This window comes from Mirounga leonina, unplaced genomic scaffold (assembly GCF_011800145.1).
Source record: "Mirounga leonina isolate KUSES-001 unplaced genomic scaffold, KU_Mleo_1.0 Mir_166, whole genome shotgun sequence".
Taxonomy (NCBI): domain Eukaryota; kingdom Metazoa; phylum Chordata; class Mammalia; order Carnivora; family Phocidae; genus Mirounga; species Mirounga leonina.
The window spans coordinates 20,974,548-21,002,381 of NW_023270418.1; the positions used below are offsets into that span (position 1 = coordinate 20,974,548).

Here is a 27,834-nt window from a genome sequence, read left to right on the forward strand (position 1 = left end):
TTACTGCCTTTGCTGTGAATGACAAGAATTTAATTCTCTAGATGATAAAAATCCTAAAGACTAGAAGAATGACTGGAACCTCCAAACACACCAGCCTGGGTGAAGTAATCACCAGCACCTAGGACACTGTGGGTTCTCTTCCTTTGCAGTTATGTCCATTGATGACATACTTTCCTTCTAGGAAAAAAGCGTGACTACCAGAGTCTGGGATGGCCCAGCCCAGACGAGTGCCTCAAACTCCGCTGGGTAGAGCTGACTGCCATCGTGAGTACCTGGCTTGCAGTTTCTTCAAAAAACATTGAGTGAGTATCTTAAACCTCTCCCTCCTTCATGGCCTTTGTGTTCCAGTGAACCCGTTGGGCCTCCGCTGACTTCAGGGATGCCCTTCTTTGTCAGCAGCTATTAGAAGACTCGGCCTTTTTAGGCTTGGTGGTTCCGAGGATGACCATTGCTGACCACAGGCCACAGGTGGGCACAGCCCATTGTACTGAAACAGCGAATGTGCCTTGCCTTCTTAGTGCCTTCTCCCGCACTCTGTAAGCTCTCCTGAAGTGTGTGACTTACTTAGAGTGGAAGACTGGATCCCTCTTTATAGAAACACCTGTGGTTTATCACTAACATTGTGTACTTAAAAAGCGAGCCAGAGCATATCCATGTTTACAAACACCCACCAAGACACCAGCTGAGCAAGGCTGCCCCTCTGATAACTTTTTCCTCCCTGAAAGCTCATTCTCTTTTGCTGGCTCCTTTCTACCCTTTAAGTGTTGGAGTTCCCCAAGATTTACCTCTCAGCCTTCTTATCTTAGAATCCCTCTTAGTCAGACTCATGTACTCCCAGAACGTCTGTCACCACCAATATATTGACAGCTCTCAAATTCGAATCTCCAAGTCAGATTTTTCTTCAAATTCCTCAACCCATCTGTCCGGTTACCTACCTGGCCTCCCTGCCTCAATACCTGTGAGACACCTCAAGCTCAGGAAAACCAAACTCATAATTTTCTTGTCCACTCTCCTTCCAAAAAATCATTGTTCTGTGTGTTTTTTGTTTCTTTTTTATTTAAAAAAAAAATTTTTTTTAAGATTTTATTTATTCATTCAAGGCACAGAGATACAGAGAGAAAGAGCACGAGCAGGGGGAGAGGCAGAGGGAGAATCAGGCTCCCCGCTGAGCCAGGAGCTGGATGTGGGGCTCGATCCCAGGACCCTGGGATCATGACCTGAGCCGAAGGCAGATGCTTAATGACTGAGCCACCCAGGCGCCCCTGTTTCTTATTCTTAGTAGATAGCTCTAGCAGGGCTTCGGCCAGAAACCTGGGAGTCGTCCTTAGTGATCCCTTTCCCTTAGATACTCAGATCTGGTCTGTTACCCATTCTTACCCCATCCACCCTCTGAGTATTTTTCAAAGCCATCAGCTCTTCTCCGTCTCCATTGCTGCCCCCTTAAACCAGATCCCCATCATCTCCATTTCCATTCACTCAGTAGCCTCCTAGCTGGGCCGCATGCTTTATTCACTCTTGACTCTATTCTGCCCCTTCTCCCTACAGTACTCAGACTCCTTCCTCAAATACAAGTCAAATAATTCTTAAAATGCTCTAATAACTTCTTATTGCTCTTTACCGTGGTCCACAAAGCCCTTCGTGATCTGCTGCTACGTGTCTTTCCATCCTCACCACCCTCCCTCCTGTCGGGCCCTTCACACCGGTGTCCCTTTGCGTGCGGTGATGTTCTCACCACCTTTTTTCCACCTAGTTTGTTTACACTCATCCTTCTGGTCTTGACTTAAATCTTACTTCTCAGGGAACCCTTCACTAACACCCCCTTCCTCATATATACCCCCCCATAGTGTACTGACATTGTACCTTGTTCTCCTCTTTTATAACATCTGTAATAACTTAGTCACTCACAAGACCACAAGCACCATAACAGCAGGGATTGGGTATGTCTTGTTAGTTATTATAGCTCTGGTGTGTGACATGTAGTAGGCTCTGAATAAATAATGAATGGATGTTTGCTTAATATATATGAGCGCTTTAAATAGTTAGAAATAAAATTTGACCATGCCAGTTTGCCATATCAGCATATATGGTAGTGTATAACATTTAGCCTGCATATAGCAGGAAAATGACCACTTTGGGACTACAAAAGGGAGTTAACATCTTATGCATAGATATATTGACCAGCTACATCTGTTTAAAATGTACTGTCTAAACTTGAGGTCACTTTTTCTGTGGGGTGGGCTTCTGTGCATAAAGGGAAAGTAAAAGATAGGAACCATTTGTGGGTATTTATCACTGAAAAAGAAATTTTTCCCTGAAAAAAGAAATCCTAGAATAAAACCTGCCAGGTTCAAAACTTCCCCCGTGAGAAAAAGTGGCCAATGGCAGTGACCAAACCAGACACCATGGTGCATAGAAAGGAGGCAGCTTGAGTGGACCAGGAAATCACTGCATTCGGGACTCAGATTCCAGCCCTGCTCCTTTGACCTGGGGTATGATCTCTGCTCATACGTTCAACAAACAGTTATTGCCAGGCACTGGATCCTTGCACCTGTAAAATGAGAGATCAGACTAGATCACTTCTGAGGTCTCTTCAGTCTGTGAGTCTGTGGTTCCAGACAGTCCTAGTAACATAGTGAAGTTACGATCAGCTGATTATTCATACTCTTGCTCCCTACCCACTCAGGTTTTCCATGGCTAATGTGGCAATCTGCATTTTTCAGCATCACAGAACACATCGACTTTGCCACTCCAATACAGCAGCCAGCGATGGAGCCTCTTTGCAACGGCAATCTCCCCACGAGCATGCACACCCTGGACCACTTGCACGGGGTCTCCAACCGGGCCAGCCTTCACTACACGGGTGAGAGTCAGTTAACAGAGGTGAGTGCTCAGCTTTATTCAGCCTGTCTATAGTTAGCGCCACAGTGATGATGCAGCTCATAGCAGAAAGCCCAGTGGCCAGGCCATTTTTTTTGTCTTTTTTCAGCTGGCTGTCATCCTGGTGACTTTAGGCCAGGCCTAATTTCTTTCAGGCCCTGGGATTGAGTTTATGCTTTTCTTTTAATGGCCAGGAAAGTTTAACTCTGATTCACTCCTCAAGGTGGGTAGCATTCTGCTTGCCATCAGACAGAGGCTCTTGTAAGAATTACTTAGGGCAGCTTGTTCTCCTGTTGGCGTTCTTAAGAAGGCAAGGAAGGTGAGCAGACTTGGCATATACCTAGCAAACAGCATGCCAAGAAGAACAATTGGAGAAACATACCACAAATGTCCAAGAATAGAGGATTTGTTAAATAAATGTTGTATAGATATAAGATCGTATACAATGGAGCGCTCAAGAAAAATGTAGTAGAAATACATTTATTGGCATGAAGAAATCTTCATATTATGTGAAAATATAGGTGACAACAAGAAAAATGTAGTAGAAATACATTTATTGGCATGAAGAAATCTTCATATTATGTGAAAATATAGGTGACAATATGCAGTGTGATCCCATATTCTGTGAGAGAAGTAATATGTGTGTATACATATTATTTCAGAAAAATACCTGAGAGATCAGTATAAAGATATTAGCAGTGGTTGCATCTAGGTGACAAGATTATAGATAGTTTTAACTTTATTTACTCTGTTTTCTAATGTTGCTGTGATGAATGTGTTTTACATGTCTGTAGTTTTTGTTAAGTGGAAGGGGACGGAAGGGACACTCTAAAGGCTTCCACACATCTTGACCAGCAGGACCACAGCACGTACCCAGAGCAGCCATTGCTTTTGGGCTCTAGTGTCCAACTCAGCGTCAGCAGCGTCACCTAGATCCTGCTCCTTTCATTGCTCTCACCTGCCATCTTTCCCTGCACCAGGTACTGCAGAATCTTGGCAAAGACCAATATCCACAGCAGTCACTCGAACAAATTGGCACGCGAATTGCCAAAGTTTTGGAAAAGGTAAGTCACCCTGTAGGAAAGCTGGAAACTATCATTCGTCCACCTTCTAACTTTCCCGGGTGATTTGCCACGAAGTGGCTCTAACCTCTTCCATGAGTTACGCAGCACTTAGTAGCTAAAGGGAGGACATGAAATAACCCATCACTAAAAGTTTCCATCACTTTTCCATTGCTTTTTCCATCACTCAGTTAGTAGTACTCTTTGTGGCGGCCTTGCTTACCTCCCGTGATGAAACCTACCTCATCAGTTTTGTCCTCTTTACTCCAGCGTGGGTACATGGAGATGGGGGTCCTGGCAACCATGGAATCACAGTATATGACATAAGTCAGGTGTCCTTCTGGTGGAGAAGAGTAGTTGGCATTTCAGATTGTGGATGGGAAACACAACTTTAAATATCTTCTTTTGAAATGATGAAAGAAAATATCTGCAAAACTGCATTTTCATAGAGCCTAGAGGACATAGAACAGAGTTTCTAAGACTGTTCATCTGTTTCTGTGTGATATTTATGTAAAGAGGGGGTTTTGTAAAACTAAAATTAATTACTTTATGGTTAGGTATCTTTCCACTTTATTAGCATGTAATGTTAAAGCGGTACTATAACCTAGTGATTGAGAGAATCACCTCGGCTTCCGGCACGACACGACAGTATGGCAGGAATAGGGAAGTCATGGCAGTTTTAAAGAGAGGAAACGGGAAGGACGTAGCAGTCACTCTTCCCTGTCGATTCTGGACCCTGTCTGGCCATATGTCACAGTTCCCATGATGACTTGCATTACAAGGAATATTCCTTGATTATGGCCCATTTTGGTTTCCTGGGCTTGGTTCCCTAATCTGCTTCTCCGCTCCTGACCCTTCTCTCTGAGTAGTCTTTCCTTTTCTGTAAGAAAGGCCTGGGTTGGCAGTTGAAGAACTCACTCATCTTGCTTCCCACCTCTCTGTCCCTTGTAGTCCACGCTGGCACAACCCCTTTAAAAGACTTTGTAGACCTTCAAATTATAAGTCACTCCAGAAAGAACCCACACCCCAAATCTCTTCAAGAAGGCCCCTGTCTACCTTGGAATGTGAGTCCAGGGTGTAAATACCCTTAAGATTGTTAGACGCTTTTTGTCTGAGAGAGCCTTATGAGGCTTACATCTACCTTCTGAGGTGGGAGTAACAAAGGGTCCTACTGCCATGCTTCCGATTTGAGCTTGACCCTGAGGCCATAGTTTTACTGGTAACATTCTGGATTTTTTTTTTTTTTTTTTTTTACTTTAAAACCTCATGCTGATTGGAGAAGCTGTTAGTTGAAAAACTTTCATTTTCTAACCTGGCAAGTCCCAGCTTAAGGCATTTTTTCTAAATTCTCCTTGAAAACTGCACAGTTTCTTGTTTAAGTTCTCTCTCTTTTAATGCCCTACTAGAGGATTTTTCAAAAAGCCCGTCACTTTCAGTATTCCTCTTGGAAGTCTTCCTAGCCAGATCCACAACGCGGTTAGGTATTTTTGCTGTACTCCAAGGTACAGCCTCACCGTTTGTTTTGCCAATAGGTAAGCCTGCCCCTTCTCCAGCCTCCAACAGTGATTTCCTCCGTGCTTTTCCAGCCTCCATTAAGTCTCACTGATGCTCAGCAGTTGTATTCAACCCAGTCCTAGAACACCACAGGTTCTAAGTTTCTATTACGGCAGCACTCCATTCTGAATACCAAACAGTGTTTCAGTTATCCACTTCTGCCTCAGAAACCAGCCCAGAATTTACTGGCTTCCGACAAAACCGTTATGTGCTCAAGATTGTGCAGTCTGAGCTAGACTCAGCTGGGCATTTCTTCTGGTCTCACTTGGAGTCGCTCATGCTACTGCGGACATGTAGAGACTCGCCTGGGCCTGGCCACCAAAGAAGCTTTCACTCGCATGTCTGATGCGTCCGCTGGAGTGGCTGGGGTAGCTGGGGCACAGCTGGGAAGCTCTGTCTCGGGAGTCTCTCCGGCAGGGTGGCTGGCCCTTTCTCCGTGGTGGCTCGGGGCTCCACAAGGGGGAAAGCAGAAGCACGCCGGCCTCTGAGCGCCTTTGCGAGCCTATGCGTAGCAGAACTGCAGTGGCATCACTCTGTCCAAGCGAGTGCCAGCGCGCCTGCTCAAAGCCAAAGGCAGGGGAAACGTCCTGCGTCTGCTAGTCATGACAGAGAATACATGGCCCATCTTTAACGCACCGTGGGTCCCTCCAGAGGAGCAGCAGGACTGACAGCATCTCAACAGAGATGGTAGAAACCAGAGGCCAGTGTAACCACAGCTTTCAAGCTGGAAGAAAAAAGCTGCAAGCCTAGAATTTTATACCAGCAAACATGTCCTTCAAATATTAAGGTGAAATAAAGATGAGTTCAAAGAAACGAAAATTCAGACAATCTGGCACCAGTGGGCCTGCACTGAAATAATAATTAAAGAAAGTTCTCAGGAAAATATCCCAGATGGAAATATTGACATGCAGGAGGGACTGAGGAACGCCAGGAAGACAAATGTGAATGAACGGTAGCTGTACAAAATCATACCTGCAGGACCCGGAGGCGCCGCACTTTTACGTTATCACTAAAATCCACGGTAACAATAACAGATGATGAGAGGGAAGTAAATGGAGTTTAAAAGTTTTAAGGTTTAACTGGTATCAGCCAAATACTAAAGTAATAATTCGCATGGGACTGTGATAAGTAAAAATACAGTTTTAAGCTCTAGGCAAACTACTAACAATGGTTTTAAAATGTAATTTAACAGAAGGAAAATGGAATAATATAAAACATTTGATTAATCTGAAGAAAGTCAGGAAAGGAAAAGGCACATAAAAATAAAACACAAATGGTAAAATAGGAAGTATAGATCCCAAGCATATCAGTAGTTAGGTAAAAAAAGTTATATAATTTATGCATTTAGTATAGAATGGATTTTTTAAATTCAACTATATGCTGCTTATAAGAGAAACACTTTAAATATCAGGCACAGAAGTACTTCATGACTGAAGACGGAAAATAATATACCATGCAAACAATAAAAAAAGGTGATAGAAGTATACTCTCATCAGAAAAAAATAGACTTTGGGGCACCTGGGTGGCTCAGTCGTTAAGCATCTGCCTTCAGCTCGGGTCATGGTCCCAGGGTCCTGGGATCGAGTCCCACATTGGGCTCCCTGCTCAGCGGGAAGCCTGCTTCTCCCTCTTCCACTCCCCCTGCTTGTGTTACCTCTCTCGCTGTCTCTCTGTCAAATAAATAAAATCTTTAAAAAAAAAAAAGAAAAAATAGACTTTGAAGCAGGAAGCACTAACTAGCATTAGAAGAGCTAAAAGAAAAAGATTGGTAATGGCAAATGTTGGAGATGCTGTAGAGCAACCAGAACTCTCATGTGTTGGCAGTGGAAGTATAACAGTACAGATATTTGGGAAAAGTTTGGTTGTCTATTAAAAAGTTAAGCATATATGATACAGGAATTTTACTGGTAGATGTTTATCAAAGAGACATGAAAATACATTGTCCACAAAATACTTGTTAAAAAATGCTCACAGCAGATTTATTCATAATAGCCAAAAAAACAGTGAGGTGCCAGTCAATAGAAGAATGGATGAGCAATGGTGTATTTACACAATGGGTACTAATTATACTAATGGATTCAGCAAGAAAGATCCAACATCCATATTGATGAATCTCAAAAATACTATGCTAATAAAAGAAATTGGACACAAAAACATGCATAGTATATGATTCCCAACTATATAAAATTCTGAACAGGAGAACTCACCTATGGTGTTAGAAATCAGATCACTGGTTGCTTTGTGGAGGAAAGGGTTGACTGGGAAACAACTTGAAAGGACTTTCTAGAGTGTTGGAAATTTTTTGTGTCTCTAGTAGTCAAAAGTGAATGTTTTACTTAAGATCTGAGCATTTCTCTCTATGTAAATTATACCTGTTTTTAAAAATGACGGTTAAATAAAGATTTTAGACCGCCAGAAACTGAAAGATGTTACCAACAGACTTGCACTAAACATCACTAAAGGAATTTCTTCGGGCAGAAAGAAAACTATCCTGGCTGGAAACAGGAAAGAGCAGAGAGCAACAGAAAGGGTAAATATTAAGAGTAAATATAAATGAGTATGACCGTACAAAGTAATAACAGTAGTATCTTCTGATAGGAAAGTGCAACAGCATCAGGTATGAGTCTTTATTTAGTCCAGGGACTGTTCTCTGCCTGCCACACTTTGCTGCCAAGTCACAGTTCAAGTGCAAGGGAACAAGTCAAATGATGTATTGTGGGAACTATCCTGACTTAGATGTCCCAAGTTCCGTATAAAAACCAGTATCTTTTGTGATAGCCCCTTAAGTCCTGGAAAGGGCATAGCTATTTACAAGAACCATGGCACTCAGAAGCTCAAAACTGGCTTTCCATGAGGTGTTTATAGTTTATTTCCAGTTCTCCTCATCCAGATACAATTTACCAACTGAGGTCATTTTTACTATAAGCTACCTTGCCTGTAAGAGAACATTCCCCCTTTATTAGGTTTTCAGGAAAATAGAGCTAGAAGCTAGAACCATTTCCACTGTGGGCTCACAGACCAATCTCCATGACCTTGAGTTACTAACTTTAATACAACAACTCTCAGACTTCAGGGTCCACCAGAATCACCTGGAGGGCTTATTAGACTCAACAGATTGCTGGGCTTCCTGAGTTAGTAGGACTGGGGTTGGGCTTGAGAATGGACATTTCTAGTAAGCTGCTGGGTGACACTGCTGGTACGAAGATCACATTTTGAAACCACTGCCTTAGAAAATGACAGTGATGACAAATAAAGCACGCCCTTCTCATTTATTACTCACAGAAGAACAAGGATGTCCATATCCTCTTTGCTTCCAACTTTAGAATAGTCGTTATCCTTTGTTATTTCTTCAAAAGCCCCAGGAGTTTTTAGTTTACATTGCCATTAATTATCACTAAGTGTCCGCAGATGACATTGGTCAGTCCCCATGTGAGGGTTAAACCCTCAGGGTGCTGCCCCAGGTTGCAGCTGAGGTTGCTTCCACGTGAGCTGCTCAGAAACCTTTGCCACCCCAGATGTGCACCGTACTGTGGCGATTTCCAGTGTAGCCAGTTTGTGTGCCAACTTGCCACCTAGCCCTTTTCAACCTGTGTGCTGGTGCAGAGTAGTTCTCCCACTTCTGTCCCCCACTCCCCCAGCTAGGGGCTCAGGATCACCGCTCCATGCTGATTAGATCTGTGGCCAACCCAGTTTTGGTCAGAGCCAACCCAGCTACTCCACCCTCTTGTCTATTCCAGCCCCGGTCACAAACACAGAGTCAAGCTCGAGTCTCTTCCCCACCCCTTGCCAAGCATCAATGCCTAGTTTGACCCAAATGCATCAGCTACCCCAAGGCAATGTCATTCTTGCCAGCCGGCCCACTTACAGCTGCACTTCTGGTCAGTTCCATTTCATGGACAGTGGGGAGGGGAGGAGTGGGCTGTTTCTCTCGGCATAAATTTGTCTCCAGCTTTCATCTAGTCCCACAATGGAAAGATTTATCCTCTATCACACGATGTCAAACTTTTGCCATCAGACTCTGAGAAAGTTGGCCCCCCACTGAGACTTGAGTCTCATCTGCATCTCCCTGGGCATTCTTTTATGTCACAGTGCCTTGGCCACATTGAACCAAGGATATGAAAGTCCATTCTGCTGCTGCTACAACTCGGCAGTATCCACTGTCAGTGGATTCCTGGCCAGCTAGATAAATATTTTATACTCGCACAACTCAGGGCACTTGTGGTCTTGCCTTCACTCAGAAGGATAGAATAGGAAACCCAGTAAGCCAGCCACGCGGCTTTTCACGTGTTTTCCAAGAATTCCCAGAGCAGGGGTGCCTGGGTGGCTCAGTCATTAAGTGTCTGCCTTCGGCTCTGGTCATGATCACAGGGTCTTGGGATCGAGCCCCGCATCAGGCTCCCTGCTTTCCCACTCCCCCTGCTCGTGTTCCTGTTCTCGCTATCTCTCTCTCTGTCAAATAAATAAATAAAGTCTTAAAAAAAAAAAAAGTTCCCAGAGCAGTCTGGCAGCAGTCCCGGGGACAGTTATCTGCCCCTTATCTGCCCCTTCCCCCAAATGACAGCTCAGGGGTAAGGGATCAAGACTACATGAGTTGAGTGTGGCGACAGCCCTGGTTTAGAACTCGCAAGTTCCATATAGGAACCAATAACTTTTACGAGAGTCTGGTGGGCCTAGAGTCCAAGAATTCCAACAAGGGCCAAGAAACGTCACACTCGGGAATGGTCACAGTCCTTGCAGTCCACTGTAGTTTAGTCAGGTCAGCTTTACCATAACTGTGTTGGCTGGTAACATGGCTGACATTCTACCTTTGTTAGGTTTCCAGGGGAACACAGCTAAAAGATTCACATGAGATTAATTTTCCCATGAGTACACATGGGCAGGATGTTAGGTTTTAGCATTATCAGGGAAGTAGTAAAATTAAAGTAATCATTTGTATTTTTAGTCTGGAATAATTTAAAGATGCATATTGTAGTTTCTAGGCTAGTCATTAAACGAACAGTTAAAGAATGTATAGTTAAGGAAAAATGGAATAATAAGAAAACATTTGATTAATTCAGTAAAGAAGCAAGAAAGGAAGACAAAAGGAATATAAAATAGAAATATATGTTATATGTAAAATATAAAAATGGGTAAAATAAAACAGAAATAGTAAAGCAATAGAGATAAGCACAATATGTCAGTAATGACAGTAAATACAAAGGGACTAAGTATTCCAATTAGAGTACCAACATTATCAGACTGGGTTAAAATACTGAACCCAATTATGTACTGTTCACAAGTAACGCACTTTAATATAAGATATTAAATAGTTGAAATTAAACATGGGAAAAAGATATATAAATACTAAACAAAGCTGTTTTAACTATACTAACATCAGACAATGTGGAATTTAAGGGAAGAAGAATTACTACAGAAAAAGACAATTCATAATAATAGAGTGGTCAGTCCACCAGGAATATAGAAAATTGTAAATCTGTATGTAACCAATAAGATAATTTCAAATAAGGCAAGCATTAAACATTGGCAGATCTATACAGAGAAACAAATGAGTCTACAATCATAATAGATGTCAACCTCTCTCAGTAGGTGATAGAACTAAGCAGACAAAAAAAAGTAAAAATATAGATCATCTTGCTAAAAAACAAATTTGACCTAACATATTTATATAATGTTGCATTAAACTGTGACATAATTCTCATTTTTTAAAAAAAGCATATGGCTCAGTTGGTAGAGCATGCAACTCTTGATCTTGAGGTTATGAGTTCGAGCCCCATGTTAGGATGGAGCCCACTTAAGATAAATTTTTAAAAAATGCACGTGGACCATTTACTGTGTTGATCATAAGCTGAGTCATAAATTAAAATATTGAAATAATATGCAGAGTATATTTTCTGACCATAGTGGAATTAAATTAAAAAAAAATAAAGATCAGAAGCAAAAGGAAAGATGGAAGATCCTCAGCAATTTTGGTGACATTAAACAGTACACCTCTATGTAACCCATGGGTCAGTGAAAGCCCAAGCAAAATTAGAAAATATTTTGAAATGAATGGTAACAAAAATAAAGCATGTCAAAACTTGTGGGAATGCAGCTAAAGCAGTGCTTGAGGGAAGTTTATAGCCCTTAAATGGATATATTAGTTTAAAAAAAAAACAAAAAACAAATCAGTGATCTATGCTTTAATCTCAAAAAGCTAGAAAAAAAACAAATCAAAACTACAGTGAGATATTTCTTGCCAATGATACTGGCAGAAATTCAGAAATTTGATAGACTCAGTGAGGCTGTGGGGAAATTGGCACTGCTCTTCATACATTGCCGGTGGAAAGGCAAAGTGGAATAACCTTGATGGAGAGAAAATTGACTACATCTAGCAAAATTATACATTCATTTACCTGTGTAGCCAGCTTTCAGGAATCTTTTCTAAAAATACACTGGCAAAAAAATTAATACAAAAATACCTATGAATAAGGCTGTTGATTGTAGCCTCATTTGTAATAGCAGACTGGAAACAACCCAAATGCCCAACAGAAGGAGACTGATTAAATAAAAACTCATCCATGGGTGTTTATTGGGTGTGAACATCCACACAATGGAGTCTTTTACAGCTGTCAAAAAGAATGAAGACAATTTCTGTAAACTTCTATGAAGTAATCTCCAGGATATAGCCAGTGGAAAAAAGAAAAAGTGGAGAAAATCATCTCTCTGATTACAATATTTTGTTTTTTAAACAATGGCAAGGTGGGGGATGTATGTAGAGAGAAACAGATATTTTAAAATGGAAGAGTAACTTTTAAAAATACTTGTAAATGGTTTTCCATAGAGGGAAGAAAGAAATTGGATGGGAAAGACTGGGCATAAAGCTAGTTTTCCTTGAATCTACATTGTCCTTTCTACTTGACTTTGAAAACAAATATTTTATATAATTACAAAACAAATTTTAATAAGGCAATTCCTAATTAAAAGTAAAATTAAGTGAGCCCAACTATGTATTCAGTTGGTGGTATAACCATCAAGAGGAACTATTCCAAGTGACTTTAAAAGACAATTATTGGACTGCCTCCCTTGATGGGATTTACCCTAAGCACAAAAGAAAACCTTATTCGTTTTCAGTAATACTGTCATTAATAATACTGATATTGTTCTGAGGCTGTAGGTGTGTGCAATGCAAAATAAACGAGTAATTTTGTTGGTGATGTTGAGAACTAGAGTTTGGGTACAGGTGAAGGACATAAAAGTGTGAGAATGATGATGTTAAGTAAATGTCTGTAGTCGTGAATTAGAAATAATAGCAAAACTTTCTTATGTATTTACACATTTCCTAACTTTATTTGATGAAAAGACTAGTATCAGTGAGTAACCCAGTATTGGTAAGCACACTTTGTGCCTAGATATTGATGTTTAGATACCATTTTCCACTAAAAAGAACCAGAATTCCTTGGAGAAATGGCTTCTACCAAGTCTGGGAAAGCAAAGAGGCTCTGACACAAAGTTTGTGTCAGAAGAACTCAGAGCCAACTGGAATATGCTTCCATTGGCCAAAGATGGAACACTTTGAGCAGCAAAAATCAACAAAGCAACTGAGTGGGTGGAACACATCACATATATTAAACGATATTTAAACTCCCAAATTCACTATGAGGATTTGGCCTTGGAGGATGCATGGGAACAACTTAGTTTTTTGTTTTGTTTGTTTTTTGGTGGGTTTTTTTTTTTTTAATATAAAGAGAAAATAACAAATATGTTTCCTTCCTTTCTAAATGAACTGTACTTTGGGGTTAATGATTCATTGATGAGAAAAAATCTCTTTATAGGAATATTCCAACCAGTAAACTAGAAATGATAGAATATTACAGTTTTGCTGCTCCTAATTAATTTATGGCAGTGATCATCACTCACTGCTAACTTCACAAATACACCCAGACACTGTGTGGGGTACCGTTGGACGTTCACATTACCACCTGTGAAGTGTTTTGCCACCCTCCCTCCTCGGTAAGTCAAATCTGAGGCCAGTCAAGCCTCTACCAACTAATGGGAAATACAGGGGACAAAGGAGCATGTTAGATGACTCCTGGGATGCCATCAGCAGAATCCAGTCAGTGGAAAACAACAGGATGAATAACCCCATTTCTTCTACAGAAATGTTAAAAAGTAGATGAAGATGAACCCTAGAAATCAAGAGACTTACAGAACACATTAACCAATGGCAACATATGGACTTTATTTAGATTATGATTCAGATTACAAAAGCAGAATGAACCTGCATAAGACAACCAGGGGAAACAGGACTATTGATGATATTAAAAAATAATTTTCAATATTTTAGGCAAGCTTTATTAATCTTATGTTTTAATCATGAGTTTTTATCTTTTAGAGGTACGCACTGGAAAACTTACTGATGAAATTATATGAAGTCTGGGATTTGCTTCAGATTAATATGGATGAGGGGTTAGAGAAAATCAGAAGTGACCATGAGTTGATAAGTGTTGAAGCTGGGCAATGAGTGCATGGAAGTTCTTACACTATTGTCTTCTTTTGTATATATTTGAAATTTCTCATTATAAAATATTTTTTAAATGTTATCTCAAAGATGAGCAACCAAATAGCATATCAGAAATGAGGAAGTTAAAAAAACAAATTGACACATCTTAAACTAAAAATATATTTGGGGGCGCCTGGGTGGCTCAGTCATTTAGCGCCTGCCTTTGGCTCAGGTCATGATCCCAGGATCCTGGGATCGAGCCCCGCATCGGGCTCCCTGCTCCACAGGAAGCCTCCTTCTCCCTCTTCTACTCCCCCTGCTTGTGTTTCCTCTCTCTCTGTGTCTCTCTCTGACAAATAAATAACATCTTTAAAAAAATAAAAATAGGGCGCCTGGGTGGCTCAGTCATTAAGCGTCTGCCTTCGACTCAGGTCATGATCCCAGGGTCCTGGAATCGAGTCCCACATCGGGCTCCCTGTTCGGCGGGAAGCCTGCTTCTCCCTTTCCCACTCCCCCTGCTTGTGTTCCTGCTCTCACTGTCTCTCTCTCTGTCAAATAAATAAATAAAATCTTTAAAAATAAATAAATAAATATATTTGTTTAGGTTGAATACTCATTGGGTGAATCAGACACAAATAACTAGTGAATTGCGAGCTTTGTGCATAAAAAATTACCTAAAATATTATAGAGACAAGAAGATAAGTGAATCAACAGATTCAGGAAGCGTGCTATATTCCAAGCTGGATAAATAAAAAGAATTCCATGCCTAGCTACATCATAGTAAAACAACAAAGACAAAGGTATCTTAAAAGCATCTGTTTCATTCAGGGTGCTGTCAGGAAAACAGAAACGACATTAGGTCATTCAGAAGAGCAAACTGAAGGTAGAGAATGGATTACATTGTTGTGGGAGGGCGAAAAAGAAAAAAAAGGGAACACGTGACTGGTAAGCTAGAGATACCAACTGTTGGGCCTGGCTCCCACCCCTAGGGATGAGAGAAACAGGCAGGCAGTGGGGTTTTCAAAATCTAAGCGTTCACAGGCGGAGTTCTGGCAAGCAGGGGTTCTGGCTTCTGAAGAGGGAGCCAAGCCTGGCTGCTGAAGGGATGCAGTGAGGCTGGGTCTGTGAGTGCAAGGTGCTGTTGCTCAGATGACAGTGGCAGGTGCAACACGCAGACAGGAAGAGAAAAGCCCCTTCTCCCCCTTGCCTTCCGGTCTGCTAGTGTGCACGTTTGCAGACCCCAACAAGAAGCCTGCTGGCGAAGGAGAACTATGGTTTGCAGAGTTCCAGCCACGGTACCACAGAGCAGATTATATAATTTTGGATTTGCATCTGACCACTTAATAAAGACCACATAACATGCATGCACGAATTTATTCATCAACAAATATGTAGCAAAGGCCTACTGTGTACCAAATACTTTTTAAGTGCTTGGGATAAATCAGTGAAGAAAAATTTAGACAAAGATCTCTGCCCTTATGGAGACAGAAAGGACAGATTACAGAGGAATGATGGTTAAAATGACAGCCTGTTTCTTACAGCAACTATCTAAGCCTGATGATAGTTTTGAAAGCATACTGGGCCCCCCTAGAATTGTGTACCTTACAATGAGAGAAGAATAAAGACATTTAAAGATAACTGGGAAAAGTTTACTACCAAGAGTCTTACCTAAAGGAACTTCTCTATATGAAAGCCAAAGAATTGTCTGAGACAAAAGATTTGCTAAGCAGATAAAATGATACAGGCATGCAAACCCAAACAAACATGTCTGTAGAAAATGATAGTTTGTGGGATTTTTTTTTTTAAGATTTTATTTATTTATTTGAGACAGAGAGAATGAGAGACAGCATGAGAGGGAGGAGGGTCAGAGGGAGAAGCAGACTCCCCGCCGAGCAGGGAGCCCGATGCGGGACTCGATCCCGGGACCCCAGGATCATGACCTGAGCCGAAGGCAGTCGCTTAACCAACTGAGCCACCCAGGCGCCCAGTTTGTGGGATTTTTAAGAGAAATGGCTAAACTGAAATACTGTACAAAACAATATATATTTGAGGGTGGGATGATTCGAGTTAAGATGTTCAAAAGGCCTCTTAACATTTAGGAGGAATGAATTAACACATTGCTTGGACTTTGCGTTAAGTACTGAGTAAAGATTTAAGGTTAACCATTAAAAAGAATGCACAAATCCCAAATCTTTGAGGATAAAATAATGAAGGTAGGAAGGGGAGGATCAAAAAAAAAAAAATGCAAGAAGTGGGAAAAAAAGGAAAAAAGAAGCGTTTAAGGATCAGACCAACAGCAACAAAAAATGATAAGAACAAATAGAAGCCAAGAAGTAAAATCTTTTTTTTTTTTTTAAGATTTATTTATTTATTTGACAAAGACACAGCGAGAGAGGGAACACAAGCAGGGGGAGTGGGAGAGGGAGAAGCAGGCTTCCCTCAGACCAGGGAGCCCAATGTGGGGCTTAATCCCAGGACCCTGGGATCATGACCTGAGCTGAAGGCAGGCACTTAATGACTGAGCCACCCAGGCGCCCCCCAGAAGTAAGCAATCTCAAAAACAATCTGTAATAAGGGGCAGGGCAAGTTCAGTTTCTTTAATAAAAGTATTCAAATTATCTCTCTTCTTGAGTGAGTTTTGTTGTGTCTTTAAAGAAATTTGTCCACTTCATCTAAGTTGTTGAATTTATTAGCATAAAATTGTTCATAATATTTTTTTTTCTCATTCTGCTAACATCTGTAGGATCTGTAATAACATATGCTGTCATAATTCTGATGTTGGTACTTTGTATCTTTTCTCTTTTTTTTCCTGATCAGACTGACTAGAAATTTATCCATTTTATTGATCCTCTCAAAGAACCAAGAACTCAAGGTTTTGGATCCATTGATTTTTCCCTGTTGTTTTTATTTTCTCCTTCATTGATGTCTGCTCTTACCTTTACTATTTCCTGTCTTCTGCTTCTTAGGATTTAATTTGCTGGGGGTTTTTTTAGTTTCTTTATGTGGAAGCTTAGGTTATTGATTTGATCCCTTGCTTTTCTAAGGTAGGTGTTTAGTGCTAAAAGTTCCCTCTAAATTCTGTTTTAGTCGCATATCACAAATTTTGTTGTGTTTTCATTCAGTTTTATTTTATTTTATTTTATTATGTTAGTAACGTACATTACATCAGTAGTTTTTGGTATTTTCATTCAGTTTAAAATAGATTATAATTTTCCTCCTAATTTCTCCTTTGATCTCTAAGTTATTTAGAAGTATGTTATTTGGGTTTCCAACTATTGGGCATTTTCCAGATCTCTTTAATTGATTTCTAATTTAATTTCATTGCAGTAAATGAACATAGTTTGTGTGACTTAAATTCTTTTGAACTTATTCAGACTTGTTTTATGACCCAGAAAATAATCTGTCTTGGTAAATGTTCCATGTACATCAGAAAAGAACACTACTACTGTTAGAGTATTTTATTTTATTTTATTTTTATTTTATTTTTTTTTTAAGATTTTATTTATTATTTGACAGAGAGAATGAGAGAGAGAGAGAGCATATGAGAGGGGGGAGGGTCAGAGGGAGAAGCAGACTCCCCGCCGAGCAGGGAGCCCGATGCGGGACTCGATCCCGGGACTCCAGGATCACGACCTGAGCCGAACGCAGTCGCTTAACCAACTGAGCCACCCAGGCGCCCTGTTAGAGTATTTTAGAAATGTCATTTAGGTCAAGTTATTTGATAATATTGTTCATGTCTTCTTTATCTTTACTCATTTTTTGTGTATTTCTTCTGTTATTGAGAAGCATATTGAAATCTACAGCTATAATTCTGAATTTGTATATATTTTATTTTCTATCAATTTTTTATTCTTGCATTTTTAAGTTCTATTATTAGGTGCAGAAATCAATGAAACAGAAACCAAAGGTAGAATAGAGATCCACACCCCAAAAGTTGTTTCTTTGAAGCACTAGTCAGACAGAATTAATCAAGAAAAAATAAAGCAGGGCGCCTGGGTGGCTCAGTTGGTTAAGCGACTGCCTTCGGCTCAGGTCATGATCCTGGAGTCCCGGGATCGAGTCCCGCATCGGGCTCCCTGCTCAGCAGGGAGTCTGCTTCTCCCTCTGACCCTCCCCCCTCTCATGCTCTCTCTCTCTCTCTCTCTCTCTCTCAAATAAATAAATAAAATCTTTAAAAAAAAAGAAAAGAAAAAATAAAGCACAAATAACTAATATTGAGGGAAAGGGGAAGCAAAACTACAGCTAAAAGGTAAGAAAATGATACAATTATGCCAATAAATTTGAAAACAATTTGTAAGACAAATTGAAGACAAATTTCTAGAAAAATGTAATTATCCAAATTCATTTGGGTATCAGAACTCAAATAAATTGAAGCAGTAGGTTAAAAAAAAATCTTCTTACAAAGAATATAAGGTGTATTTATTTTAAATATGACTTTTACCAAACTTTTAAGAAATACACCATCTCAATATAAACAGACTCTTCTGGACAGCAGAAAAGGGAACAACTTTCCAGTTAATTGCTTGAGACAAGACTAGTGTAACCTTGAAAACAAAACTAGACAAAGACATTATGAGAAAGAAAATTATACTCTAAGCTCACTCACAAACATAGGTATCAAAACCATAAACCAAGGGGTACCTGGGTGGCTCAGTCATTAAGCATCTGCCTTCGGCTCAGGGCATGATCTCAGGATCCTCAGATCAAGCCCTGCATCGGGATCCCTGCTCTGCGGGAAGCCTGCTTCTCCCTCTCCCACTCCCCCTGCTTGTGTTCCCTCTCTCGCTGTCTCTCTCTGTCAAATAAATAAAATCTTAAAAAAAAAAAAAAGCCAAATTTTAACAGACTAAATCCAACAGCATATATTTTTCTTTTACAGGATGCACCTTTATCAAGTTGAGTTTATCCCAGAAATACAAAAACGGTCTAACTTTAGGAAAACTCTGTATTTCATCAACCAAATTAAAGGCTTAAAATTATGAAGTTATTTCAGTAGATTGTATTTGATAAAATGCAATACCATTCATGATGTAAATTAATGCAAATTAAGAATAGACAGGACTTCCTTAATCTGATGAGAAGAATCAACAAAGTATTACAGCAAAGTTTTTTTTTTAAAGATTTTTTATTTATTTATATGACAGAGACGGAACACAAGCAGGGGGAGTGGGAGAGGGAGAAGCAGGCTTTCCGCGGAGCAGGGAGCCTGATGCGGGACTCGATTCCAGGACCCTGGGATCATGACCTGAGCCAGAGGCAGACACTTAACGACTGAGCCACCCAGGCACCCCACAGCAAAGATGATTCTTAATGGGGAAATATTTAAAATAATTCTTCAAAATCAGGAAAGAGAATGCTCACCATCACCACTTTTTTCCAAATTTGTACCAAAAGTCCTAGCAAGTACAGTAAATTAAAAAAAAAAAATTATTGTCCTAAGTATTAGGAAGAAAAAAACCAAAATATTATTCAGAAATGTTGTGATTATCTACATAGCAACCCCAAAAGAATCTACAAATTTTTAGAAATAATATTTTTATCAAGATAGCTGCCTGTGAAGTCAATAAAAATAAGTTGCATTTCTATACAGCAGCAAAAAGTATTTGAAAACACAATTTTCAAAGTGTATTTCCATCGCTACAGAAATATAAAGTTCCCAATAATAAATCTAACAAAAAATTTGTAAGCCCTGTCTGCACAAAGTGATACAACTCTAATGAAAGGCATTTTAAAAGACCTAAATAGAGAGAGATATAATGTTCATGGATAAGACAACACACATCATAAACATGTCAGTGTTCCCTAATTTGATTTATGGAGTCAATGCTACTATAATAAAAATACAAGTTTGGTTTTCTTTATGGTACTTGAAAAGCAGACCTTTATATGGAAGGGTAAGGAATAGACCTAACACTCTTGAAAAAAATAAGGTTGTGAGAATTACCTTACTTTTATGAAAAATTATAAAACAAGCCATAATGCCGTGTGCTCAAGGATAAACAGAAATAATGACAAGCGGAGACTACATAGAAAGTCCCGAGGCAGACTCTGACATACACTGGACTGTGGAAGATCAGCTGGGAGAAGGGGGATTTTGCAGGAAGCTGTGCTGAGGCAGTTGCTGAGCTCATTCATCCTAACCTCACAGCTTACACAAAAAAGGAATTCCATTTGAATTAAGGATTTGAGTATGAATGTGGGAGATGATCTTTCTGGCCTTGGAATAGAAAATGATTTCTTAAGATACTAAAGCACTAACTAGAAAAGAAAATGTGAATAAGTTCAACTACATTAAAGTTTAAACTTTTTTAAATTAAATGCATTTTTTAAATGAAAGAGAGATAAGCCAGAGTGAGAGAAAGTATATGTAACACATTCAACCTACAAGGACTGATAGGCAGAACATATAAACAAATTGATGAGAAAGATAAATAATAAAATAGGTACATAAAAGATATTAACAGACCCTTCACTGAAAGAAGATGTGTGTGGCCAATAAACTCAAACAATTTCAGTCTCACTAATGATCAGGAAATGCAAACCAAGACCTCAGTAAGATGCTGTTTTACCCCCACCGATGACACCAAGAATTAGAAAGGCTACAAAGCAAGAAGCACTTCTAAACATTGATGGGATTGTAGATTGCTACAGCACCTGTAAGGAACAAGTTAGCATTCTCGTGTTCTGTTGGACCTTTGCATATCTTGTGAACCAGCAATCCTACCCCTAGGTATCTACTGTAGACTGGAGAAACTGCACATTTATTTGCAACAGAAAACTTAAAAACAGGAAATAACTCAGAGCCCCCATCTACAGAAAATGGATAAATACATTATAATATATTCACTTAATGGACATTTAATTGTGCAGCAAGGAAATTGAATGAGCTAAAGTTACACACGATATGGATGGATTTTAGAAATAGAGTGTTCAGTAAAAACTTCAAGTCCCAGAAGACTCCTTACAGTGCTAAACCACTTTTATAATGCACGGGATGAAGTACACTAAGTATTATATTGTTGAAGCAAGTATGTGTGTGTGTGTGTGTGTGAGAGAGAGAGAGAGATGGAACAGTGTTTTAAAAAGCAATGGAGGGCCGCCTGGGTGGCTCAGATGGTTAAGCATCTGCCTTCAGCTCAGGTCATGATCCCAGGATCCTGGGATCAAGCCCCACGTCAGGCTCCTGGCTCAGCATGGAGCCTGCTTCTCCCTCTCCCTCTGCCTCTCCCCCTGCTCATTCTCTCTCTCTCTCTCTTTCTCTCTCTCTCTATATATATATATCTGTGTCTCAAATGAAAAATAAAAATCTTTAAATAAAAAAAATTAAAAAGCAATGGAATAACAAACAGCATTTAGGATGGTGTGTGCCTCTGGAGAAAAGGCAAGAGGCTAGACACATAGGTGGCTGCTGCAGGTTCATTCTTCACTAGGGTGACAGCTTCTGGGATATTCGTTACTTTATGTTTTACAGCCTAGGTGTATATTTTTATATAATCGTGTTATATGTATATATAATTATATAAATATGTTCTTTTGTATGTGTGAAATATTGGCATTAAAGATAATTTGAGATTTAAAAAAGAATCCTTTTGAGAAACCAGTCAAAAGGACCAAGTCACTAAGAAGGGGGAATAAGCCAGGCAGCCTCAGATTTCTTTGCAGCCATCAGGCAATGGAACAATGCCAACACATTATTCAAGGAAAGACAGAATGAGCCAGCGGTCCTTCAGGTATGAAGGCTGCAGACAGAAAGTTTTGAACATGTCTGTTAGTTTGCTAGGGCTACCGTAACGAAGCACCACAGACTGGGTACTTTAAACGGTAGAAGTTTGTTCTCTCACATTTCTGGAGGCCACAAGTCTGAGATCCAGGTGCCGACAGGGTGGGTTTCCTCTGAGACCTCCCTCCTTGGCTGCCGATGGCTGGCCTCTTGCTGCCTCTCCACAGGGTCATCCGTCTGCACACAGGACCCTGACGTATCTCTTCCTCTCCTGTAAATCCTTCATATAAACCCAGTCTTACTGGATTAAGCCCTCACACTGATGGCCTCATTTTAATTTAATTACCTCCTTAAAGACCTTACCTCCAAATACGGTTACATTCTGAGGTATGAGAGGCTGAGATTTCAACATATGTGTCTTGGAGGAGCACAATTCAGTGCGTAACAATCTCCAAGAATATTGTTCCCACCAACAGTATTGGGCTGAACCTCAGCCAACCATGGGATGATTGGGGAAACCACACAAAAGTAATGTCATGGTCAATGAATATATTTAACTACAAAACCAGTAGGAAAACAAATATGGGGAATAGGGTGATAGAATATCAATACTACATGCCCTGACAATGAAGAATAATAAAATTACCCAAAAAATTAGATTGGAAGAAAGAAATAAGGTAGAAAGCAGAAAGCAGGGTAAGTTTTCTGATGCCTTCATCTGTAATGGCTGGGAGTTAGAGACCATCCATCAAAGGGGGCAAATGAAATAGACAGGAAACTCCAAAATTAGACCTAAATTAAGTGCTGAAATTTTGTATATGGTAAAGGTAGCATCTCACTGGGGGAAGAGACATGAATTATTTGTTAAATCTTATTGGGACAACTTAGTAACCATCTAAGTTGAAGCCGTATCTTTTACACCAAGTTAAATTTCAAATGGGTCAGATATTTAAATGTGAAAAATGAAACTATAAAAGTTCTGGGGGAAAAGCGTGGTAAAATTTCGTGATAACCTTGAAGTAAGCAAGACCTTGTCAGCTACAACTGAAAATCCAGAAGCCATCTAAATTAATCAGCTGCACTGTGGAAATCAAAACCTACATCACACAAAAAACCATAGGTCCAAAGGCAGACATCAGAAAACTGAGGGAATGTATCTGTAATTCATGTCACAGGCAAGGGACTAACCTCTCTAATACATATATTTAAGAGACACCAGCTTCAACTGACCATTCCTTTGTAGAACCAGACATCCTGGGTCCTTTCCAGCATGGCAGCCCTCTACTGGAGAGTGAAAGGCCAAGGAAAGAAGGCCATCGACTGCCTCCGCCAGGCCCTCCACTATGCTCCACACCAGATGAAGGTGAGTGGGACTCAGAGGTGCGAATTTCTGGCTCTTGGTCCTTTCCATTGTTGGTTATGAGGTTTCAACTAGGCTTTCTCACGCTCAGCCAGTAAGAAAGTGGCAAAAGGCTAGCATAGGTTGGAAGAAGCTTCAGCCCCACTTACGCCTTCCCTGCCTCTGAAAATGGGAACACGGGGGAAGGTCTTCCAAGATTCCATCATTTAATGCCCCTTCCACTGTATGCAGAGCCACCCAGCATACAACAAATACACTGGCGTAGTCAGGCCATCACCCCGCAAGTCCTTCTGGGATTAGCTTACCCCCAGGGGCCTGGAGGCCTGTGACACTTGTTTTATGTATACTGCTGACCTAAGCTTGTTTCCAGACACTGAAACCGAAGCAGTTTCCATCTCTTCTTACATATCGGCCAGTTCCTGGTCTCTGACTTCACCTTTTCCACAAAAACAAAAAGCCCTGCTAACTCAGCGTCACATCAGTCTTTTCAAAAATGCCAGTTAATGCTGTGATGACTGAGAACGTTCAGCTTTTTAAAAGCACAGTTGTATCCACACGTGCTGAGTTCTGCGTTCGCCTCCACATCTCAGACTTCCTGAAGACACGGCTCATGTCTCCTTGGTTCGTAAGGGCAGCGTATGGAATGGTGTCTGGAGCTCTGCCTCTTGCGAGCTTTGTGACCTTAGGCAAGTTATGAAGCTCTGTGACCTCATATAATGACCTCATTCTGCGAGTGTCCAGTAAGGACAAAGGGGGGTCCTTTTTCCCTAGGTCTTCTGGATCTCCTGTAGAACCCTACACAGTGTGAGACAGGTGGTACTTGCTTGGGATGCTACTTGTTCAGCCTGTCGTTCTGTGCTCTGTACTTCCGGCCATTGGATACTCTAGGTCAGGGGCCAGAAAACGTTTTCTGTAAAGGGCCATGCAGTAAGAAATTTAGGCTGTGTGGGCCAGACAGCCTCTGTTGGAGGCACTCGGTTCTGCCATGTGGGCCTGAAACAGCCACAGACATACGTAAAGGAACAGGAATGGTTACATTCCCAAAAAACCCTTACAAATAGAGGCAGCAGGCTAGATCCGGCCTGTAGGCCAGAGTTTGCCGGCCCCTGCTTCGAGCAGATGATGCCGTGGACCTTGCAGAAGACACTTCGACTCTCCGACAGCAAGACTCCCAAGTGTGGTCTGTGGACAGGTGTCGGGCCATGAACTGTTTCTTACCGTTGGGCAGTGAGTCAGGAACCTGCCCCCGCAGTCCACCAGCAACTTCCCTAAGCAGATTGTTTACTCAGCTGACTCTTGTGCTTTGTGTTTTGAGGCCAGACTTTCCTAATAAAAAAAGTAATGCATTGGTTTATGTCCCCATGCAGCCTGCTCATCTGTCACAGACCAGTAGCAAACAGAAGACTAGCAGGTTCAGCTGCATTACTCAGTCACTTACCAGGAAGAACTTACTGCATTATTAAGGATTGGAACCACCAGGAATGAAAACTCAGAAATCAGTATCCTTTCCTTCTCACCATTCTCCTTCCTTTCCCAGGACGTGCCCCTGATCAGCCTGGCAAACATCCTGCACAACGCCAAGCTCTGGAACGACGCCGTCATAGTGGCCACCATGGCCGTAGAGATCGCGCCACACTTCGCCGTGAACCACTTCACGCTGGGCAACGTCTACGTGGCGATGGTGAGGTCGCTGGGGTGGGCAGGGCATGCCAGCTGCGCCGCTGTCCCTGCCCGGCACACCTTTGCTTTCAAACTCCCTTGCCGTGTCCGTGTCTTCCAGCTTCCCGTGCGTTTTGTGTCTCCGATTGCTAGCTCCACCAGAGGTCTAGTTCATGGCTAAGGAGTTTGTGAATTAAAAAAAAAAGTAGGACATGAAATTCATCTAAGCATTTGCAACTGTGTAGCTCCCCCCGGTGAGTGTCGCACTGACAATAGAGTCAGATTTACCTACAATTTTCTGGAGACTTCACCTGTCCCAGAAGACCTTACCTGACACTCCAGGGGGACAGAGGCACCCAGGCTCTCGTGCTTTCCGGTGGGGCTAGGTGCCTATCTATACATGTCTCTCTCGCCATATTTTCGCCTTGTTTTATAATCTTTTAAGTATCTGTCCCTCCCCCTAGACAGTGCACTCCTTAGGGAAGAGATTCCTCTTCGTCTTCCTGTTCCTAGCACGTCACAGCATGTGGCACATGCTAGGTGCTCATCACATGTTCCATGAATGGTGGCACGCCACTAGTTTCACAGGATACCATTTTCAGAGAAAATGTCAAAGCCATCATCCAGAGCCCTCATTCTGGCCCGAAACAAGGGCGGGGTCAGAACTTAAAATCCCATGGGTCCCCTGGAAGCTGTCATAGCTGAATCTAACATGAGAGTTGTGCCATGCATTGTCATTGAAAGCTTGGTGTCCCACATGGGGCGATTCCCAAGGCCCTCTCAATAAAGGTTAATAGAATGAGCAGCTTGAAGCTGTAAGTTTTATGTGTCATCCTTGACTTGAAAGGCAGCGAGTATAATTTGGCCAGGTAGGCATTGCTGAATGTGCAGATTTCCTTCTCTGCTTCTTAAAATCAAAGAATCTGTTTTTGTCCCCAGTAAATGTGAAATTTGCTACTATGAATGAGGAATTCTGCCTCTCATTTGCCTAGAAGGAGTCATTTAACCCTTTGGTTTGGACTCCTCTTTGAGCCTATTGGTCTAAGTAAAAGATTAACACCTTCAATATGACAGCAGTCATTTCCAAGTGATGTTCATATTTTTAAATGCTACGGAGAACAAAAAACTGTTTCAAAATTTACAGCACCTGACTTTGAGATACTTAACTTCCATCTTTCTAGCTATAGTAGAAAATTCAGGGAGATGCCTAAGGAGCATTTGCCAGGCCCAGTTCTAGAGGTTTCTGTGAGGATTAAATGGAGGGTTTTCATAAAGCACCCGGCACAGTGCCTGAGTACTCAGCAATGTTGGTCCTCACTGTTACCTCCAGGATTACTCCCACTGTTGGGTCAGACCTTTGTAAAGTCCATCTCCCCTTCCCCTCTGGCTCTTGGGCTCTGCCTTCCTTTTCTTTGTGATATTGTACCTTGGGGGTGGTGTTCCCTTCCAGACCTCATTAGAGTTTTCCTCAGAGATGTAGATCCATTGAGAAAACACTGCAGGATTGCTCCTAGCACAGAGGTGCTTCTCGAAAAAGAAGTCACGGTACATACTTAGCCAGGTGGTGGTATCCCTCTCACATCTGTCCCTTTGCCCCTCACAGGAGGAGTTTGAGAAAGCACTGGTGTGGTATGAATCGACGCTGAAGCTGCAGCCTGAGTTCGTTCCGGCCAAGAACCGAATCCAGACCATCCAGTGTCACTTAATGCTAAAGAAGGGACGGCGCTCTCCTTAGTGCACCCTCCTCTCTCTCTCTCTCTCTCTTCTCTCTCTCTCATTTCTTGCTCTTCTCATGCTCTTAAAAAAAAAAAAAGAATAAGAAAAGAAACCAATCATTGTCAGTATCTACTTTTAATGATGTGTGTGAAAATAACTGAGTAAGACTTACAGCAGGACTTTTACGTATGTGGGAATTGGTTTGTCTTTGTTTTTAAGTCTCCTCTTTCCCCAAGCCAACCTCAGAACCACAAATGTCTCAAAAGGAAAATGCAGTGGAAAGATACCGTGTAAATACTGAGCCAAGACGTTTCTGGAGCTGTGCTCTGTCTCCAAAACCTCGATGCCTTTAGGGCTTTTCTCAGTGGTCCAGCCGGCCTCCTCCTCCTCGTTGGCGGAGGATGAAACCGCGTTGCACATTCTCTGCTTCCTGTCGCAGCCTCTGTTGTCAGTGGAAATGCAGAAGCCCATCCGGTGCCAGTGAGGAGCAACGTCGTGCGCTCTCGCCATTAGATCCATATGCCATCCCCCGTCGCGTCCGGTCCATGCTGCTATGTCACAAACCCTCAGAGGTAGTTTGCAGGGGAGCAAGGGGAAATGATTTTTGAAAACAAAATATTTACAACAACAAAAACTCTTAGGATCAGCTGACCTTTGTAATGTTATTTATGTTGGGGAGGGAGGGGGGCACCGAGAAGGGGAAATCAGCAGTGTACAACCTCTATATCATTTGTACTTTAATTACAAATCACAAGGAAACCAGTAAGTTGAAATCCTACATAACAGGTTTATATATAGAGAATATGTATATTTGAAGCCCTCTACAGACTGAGTCTATGTTTTACTAATTCTTTGTTCACTGTGTTACCCATCTGGGAATAAGGTGTGAGCGTCAGCTCCTTCTCTCTGAGGCCTTCAAGCGTAGCTCCTCGGGAGAGAGCGATGCACCAAGGTTGAGTGTTTCCGTGCAATGCTTTTACCTCCGGTCCCAGGAGAATCAGAAACTCCAGACATTTTGGAATCTTCAAGGGCACATACTGAGAACAAAAATAAAAGTTGTTTATGAGCAAAATAGGTCTGGAGTGTGTTTTTTCTTTAAAACCAGGCTAACGTGGACAGTTCAGAAGCCAACGATAACTCTGGATCTGATCCTCTCAAGTCCTGGGTCATCTTCATCTTTCTTTCTTTCCACAATGGCAAGGTGAGGGGAGAAACAATCCATCACTAGACTTTATGGCTGATGAACTTATTAGCATGATACATTGGACCGGGAAAGATGCACGATCAGCAAGTGTTGAGAGTTGGGTATATAATTGACCTTCCCAGAAAGGAAGAATCATCTAAGTCACAAAGTCACATCCCCTCAGGTGAGCACTGAGCCTGAGGTTCATCTAGGTAAGCTTCACGG

The 27,834-nt window shown here is 41.3% G+C and overlaps 1 protein-coding gene across 2 annotated transcripts in view; it reads left to right on the forward strand.

Annotated features, from left to right (window-relative positions):
* TTC17 (tetratricopeptide repeat domain 17) overlaps positions 1-27,498 on the forward strand; it is a 116,732-nt gene extending 89,234 nt beyond the window's left edge. For both annotated transcript variants that reach the window (XM_035012595.1, XM_035012596.1), the window contains 6 exons: positions 182-302; positions 2,721-2,880; positions 3,858-3,941; positions 22,935-23,054; positions 24,589-24,732; positions 26,314-27,498. In XM_035012595.1, the coding sequence (XP_034868486.1) occupies positions 182-302; positions 2,721-2,880; positions 3,858-3,941; positions 22,935-23,054; positions 24,589-24,732; positions 26,314-26,445 (761 nt within the window). In that variant the 3' untranslated portion in view covers positions 26,446-27,498. The remainder of the gene's footprint in view (positions 1-181; positions 303-2,720; positions 2,881-3,857; positions 3,942-22,934; positions 23,055-24,588; positions 24,733-26,313) is intronic.
* Positions 27,499-27,834: the final 336 nt, after the last annotated feature.